The sequence below is a fragment of the Salvelinus sp. IW2-2015 genome, unplaced genomic scaffold, assembly GCF_002910315.2.
Source record: "Salvelinus sp. IW2-2015 unplaced genomic scaffold, ASM291031v2 Un_scaffold4405, whole genome shotgun sequence".
NCBI lineage: Eukaryota > Metazoa > Chordata > Actinopteri > Salmoniformes > Salmonidae > Salvelinus > Salvelinus sp. IW2-2015.
The window spans coordinates 41,846-46,876 of NW_019945675.1; the positions used below are offsets into that span (position 1 = coordinate 41,846).

At 42.3% G+C, this 5,031-nt stretch overlaps 1 protein-coding gene across 1 annotated transcript; it reads right to left on the reverse strand.

The window, feature by feature from the left end:
• Positions 1–216: 216 nt before the first annotated feature.
• Positions 217–4,176, reverse strand: LOC112077251 (exocyst complex component 7-like). The gene is made up of 5 exons (XM_024143801.2): positions 3,766–4,176; positions 3,041–3,193; positions 918–1,016; positions 591–650; positions 217–338 (listed from the first exon to the last, which is right to left on the reverse strand). The coding sequence occupies exons 1-5, from the start codon at positions 3,955–3,957 to the stop codon at positions 231–233; spliced, it is 612 nt and encodes a 203-aa protein (XP_023999569.1). The 5' UTR covers positions 3,958–4,176; the 3' UTR covers positions 217–230.
• Between the last annotated feature and the right edge of the window lie 855 nt (positions 4,177–5,031).

The following is a 5,031-nucleotide window of genomic DNA, read 5'->3' on the forward strand; positions in this document are numbered from 1 at the left end:
AGGACTCAGTGCTCTCTGATTGTCATTCCCCTTGGACTCCTGACTGTCTGATGGCTGTTCTTTCTGATTCATCTGCATCTGGTGAACAAAACTATTCTATATCTACACATCTTATCTCAATGAGGAAAAACCAACCATCTAATAACCATCTAGTTTTGTAACCGAAAACTCGATCTAATAAACAAAGAGAAAGACTCCGTACAGTGTCATGTTGAACGTCCACCTGAACACTACTGGACACCTCCATAGTTACTGTGTCCACTGTCTACATCATGAGGATAAAGGATGGACCGAACAACATCTGCAAAGGACAGCAACTGCTGCAGGAATAGAATTGTCTGGAGACAGTAAGAGAACAATTAACATATTAGACATCTTAGTTAGGTCAGTTCAAATGGGATAAAAAAAAATATACTTTATTCTATATTAGTGAGAAACAGACATGTGTCTTCTGTGTAGTATCCAATGATACACAATATAAGGAAACAAACCCCCTCTGGAACAAAACACCCTTGTCTTTACTCAGTAAGCACAAGCACTTAATTGAATGGAAACTGATGACATGAAACATCAAAAAGAGAAGTTTTTACATTGCTGTTGAATTCATGAACCGTTCCATCCTTGGACATACTCTCCCTATCAGGGTTGCTCTGTGAGAGAAAGGGGAAAATTACAATTTGGGGTTGAGTTTCTCAAAGCTTCCAGATCATTTTACGTTATAGGAATGTATGCAATCACGCCCCAAAAAATCTCAGTGCTACGAAGCTTTTGGGAAACTCAGCCGACTGTCTGATGAAATAATATTATTACAACGATCCAGTCAGGTTCCTAAGGTTTCCTTGCTGGATGATGAAATGCTTTATATTTGAAAGTCCTTCCAACTAAAAACAATCTTTGAGTGGTTAGAATCGTCGTACCTTGACGTGAGCAGAAAAATCCTTCAGTGCTCTGGCTGCCAGGGTCTTCATAGATGTAACGAGTTTGGAAAGCTTGGCCAAGGTGCCGCTTGTTGTGCACTGACAGGGAATATGATACATGACATCACACAGTCAGCCATATAATACAGTCGTGGCCAAAAGTTTTGAGAATGACACAAATATAAATTTTCACAAAAGTCTGCTGCCTCAGTGTCTTTAGTTATTTTTGTCAGATGTTACTATGGAATACTGAAAGTATAATTACAAGCATTTCATAAGTGTCAAAGGCTTTTATTGACAATTACATGAAGTTGTGATGCAAAGAGTCAATAATTTGCAATCCGCCCTGGCATGCTGTCAATTAACTTCTGGGCCATATCCTGACTGATGCAGCCAATTCTTGCATAATCAATGCTTGGAATTTGTAGGTTTTGTTTGTCCACCCGTCTCTTGAGGATTGACCACAACTTCTCAATGGAATTAAGGTCTGGGAGTTTCCTGGCCATAGAACCAATTATGTTTTTGTTCCCCGAGCCACTTAGTTATCACTTTTGCCTTATAGCAAGGTGCTCCATCTGCTGGAAAAAGGCATTGTTCGTCACCAAACTGTTCCTGGATGGTTGGGAGAAGTCGCTCTTGGAGGGATTTGGATGAATGTATTGGTATCTTTGTATTCCTTTATTCTTATTCATGGCTGTGTCTTAGGCAAAATTGTGAGTGAGCCCACTCCCTTGGCTGAGAAGCAACCCCACACATGAATGGGCTCAGGATGCTTTACTGTTGGCATGACACAGGACTGATGGTAGCGCTCACCTTATCTTCTCGGACAAGCTTTTTTCCAGATGCCCCAAAACAATCGGAAAGGGGATTCATCAGAGAAAATGACTTTACCTCAGTCCTCAGCAGTCCAATCCCCGTACCTTTTGCAGAATATCAGTCTGTCCCTGATGTTTTTCCTGGAGAGAAGTGGCTTCTTTGCTGCCCTTCTTGACACCAGGCCATCCTCCAAAAGTCTTCACCTCACTGTGCGTGCAGATGCACTCACACCTGCCTGCTACCATTCCTGAGCAAGCTCTGTCCTGGGGTGCCCCGATCCCGCAGCTGAATCAACTTTAGGAGACGGTTCCTGGCGCTTGCTGGACTTTCTTGGGCGCCCTGAAGCCCAAGAAACAATTGAACAACAATTGAACCGCTCTCCTTGAAGTTCTTGATGATCCGATAAATGGTTGATTAGGTGCAATCTTACTGGCAGCAATATTCTTGCCTGTGAAGCCCTTTTTGTGCAAAGCAATGATGACGGCATGTGTTTCCTTCCATGTAACCATGGCTGACAGAGGAAGAACAGTGATTCCAAGCACCACCCTCCTTTTGAAGCTTCCAGTCTGTTATTAAACTCAATCAGGATGACGAGTGATCTCCAGCCTTGTCCTCGTCAACACTCACACCTGTGTTAACAAGAGAATCACTGACATGATGTCAGCTGGTCCTTTTGTGGCAGGGCTGAAATGCAGTGGAAATGTTTTTGGGGATTCAGTTCATTGCATGGCAAAGAGGGGCTTTGCAATTAATTGCAATTCATCTGATCACTTTTCATAACATTCTGGAGTATATGCAAATTGCCATCATACAAACTGAGGCAGCAGACTTTGTGAAAATGTATATTTGTGTCATCTCAAAACTTTTGGCCACGACTGTAATTTCCCTCAGTATACTGACCCCAATTCCAGACAATTCAGGAACACTGAAATTCCAATCTCTTCTATGCTTTTCAAGGAGGAAAGTTTGGAATTGGAATTTGGTTAACTTTGAATTGACTGGTATTGAAATAGAATTTACCCCAACCCTGACCCCCCCTGACCATTACAACCCCTGACCCTGACTCCCCAAGACCATGACAACCCTGACCCCACCCCTGAGCATGACCCAACCATGACCACCCCTGACCCCAACCCCGCTGACCATGACACCTCCTGACCCCAACCAAGACTCCAACCCTGACCCCCATGACCATGACCGCCCACTGACCCTCTCCATGACCCCCGCCGCCATGGGACACCCCCCTGAGCACACAACAATAGAGAGAAAGCTCAACTTTAAACTGTCCTCTCAGGATTATATGGCACCTTTAGTAATGTGTTAAACTCTTTGTCCTCCTCCAGGAGACGGCCCAGGACAGGTAACATGGTGACGAGGGCTGTGTAGTCGTGACGTGAACAGGCTCGTCTGACAGAGGACACGATGTTCTCCCCATTCTGGATCAGCTGGTTCAGAGCCACCTGAAGGAAATAAGATTACAATTACAAATTAGAACAACTTTATTGTCCACGCAATGTGGACATTTGTCTTCGGCTTCACCACATAAAAACAGACATTAAACACCCTCATGAGCACATCATTCTCAAGACCATTAAATAAACTCATAAACAAAGTACAAAAGTGCTGCAGTGACAGATTATGTACATAACACCACGTACATAACATGTACATAACACCATGTACACACCATGTACATAACATGTACATAATGACATCATTGGTCTAAAACTATAATCATCATCAAGACTTCAACTAGAATCATCAAGATACCTTACAGCCAGGGAGTCCAAACAAATCCACATCACCCCAGTAGTGTAAGATGTAGAACCATGTGTATATATAAACATGATGGTTATACACCTGTAATGATCTCCATTATGAAGAGCTCCCCATATTAAATGTTTGTTTTGTGTATCATCTGGCCACTGTGAAGCCTTATAATAGCCAAAAGCAAATGTCCACATTTGTGTAGACATTGACAATAAAGTTGTAATATTTTATTCATCACATTWTAATATCCTTCACTTCTGACCTGGATGAGAGTTTCAAAGGTATTGGAGCAGTTCAGAGGGAAGACTTTGGACACCATGGTGTATTCACTCTTGGCCAGGGACAAGAAGGCTGTGATGCAGGCCATGTAGGTCTCATTGTCTAATATGCTGTCCCGCCCTAGTGACACAAGACAGGAGTGAAAGGGTGAATGCCATGGAAATATCATTAACATTATATATCATCTATCTATAGTTTAATGAAACCTTTATTTAACCAGGGAGTACCTTGATATAAAGAGTCCTTTATTTAACCAGGAAGAACTTTGATATAAGAAATCTAGGGTCATTTTYTTAGGGAAACCTGGATCTATGGCATGTTTAGTAATATGTTCACAAAAAAATTTGCAAACAGAAAAGCATCCCCTGTAACTGTGTCTACAGTGGCTTGCAAAAGTATTCACCCCCTTGGCATTTCTCCTACTATTGTTGCCTTACAACCTGGAATTAAAATAATTTTTGGGAGTTTGTATCATTTGATTTATACACATGCCTACCACTTGAAGATGCTAAACATTTTTTTCTTGTGAAACAAACAAGAAATAAGACAAAAACTGAAAACTTGAGCATGAATAACTATTCACCCCCCAAAGTTCAATACTTTGTAGAGCCACCTTTTGCAGCAATTACAGCTGAAAGTCTCTTGGGGTATGTCTCTATAAGCTTGCACATCTAGCCACTGGGATTTTTGCCCATTCTTCAAGGCAAAACTGCTCCAGCTCCTTCAAGTTGGATGGGTTCTGCTGGTCTACAGCAATCTTTAAGTCACACCACAGATTCTCAATTGGATTGAGGCCTGGGCTTTGACGAGGCCATTCCAATACATTTAAATGTTTCCCCTTAAATCACTTGAGTTTCTTTAGCAGTATGCTTAGGGTCGTTTGTCCTGCTGGAAGGTGAACCTCCGTCCCAGTCAAATCTCTGGAAGACTGAAACAGGTTTCCCTCAAGAATTTCCCTGTATTTAGAGCCATCCATCATTCCTTCAATTCTGACAGTTTCCAGTCCCTGTCCGATGGAAAAAACATCCCCACAGCATGATGCTGCCACCACCATGCTTCACTGTGGGTTGGTGTTCTCGGGGTGATGAGAGGTGTTGGGTTTTGTGCCAGACATAGCGTTTTCCTTGATGTCCAAAAAGCTAAATTTTAGTCTCATCTGACCAGAGTACCTTCTTCCATATGTTTGGGAGTCTCCCACATGCCTTTTGGCGAACACCAAACGTGTTTGCTTATTTTTTTTTCTTTAAGC

Coding starts and splice junctions, on each gene's coding strand:
- LOC112077251 (XM_024143801.2), bottom strand. CDS start 3,957: ATGTTAATGATATTTCCATGGCATTCACCCTTTCACTCCTGTCTTGTG. Junction 3,194..3,765: donor CCTTTGAAACTCTCATCCAG/GTCAGAAGTGAA, acceptor TATTTCCTTCAG/GTGGCTCTGAACCAGCTGAT. Junction 651..917: donor ATTTTTCTGCTCACGTCAAG/GTACGACGATTC, acceptor TTTCTCTCACAG/AGCAACCCTGATAGGGAGAG.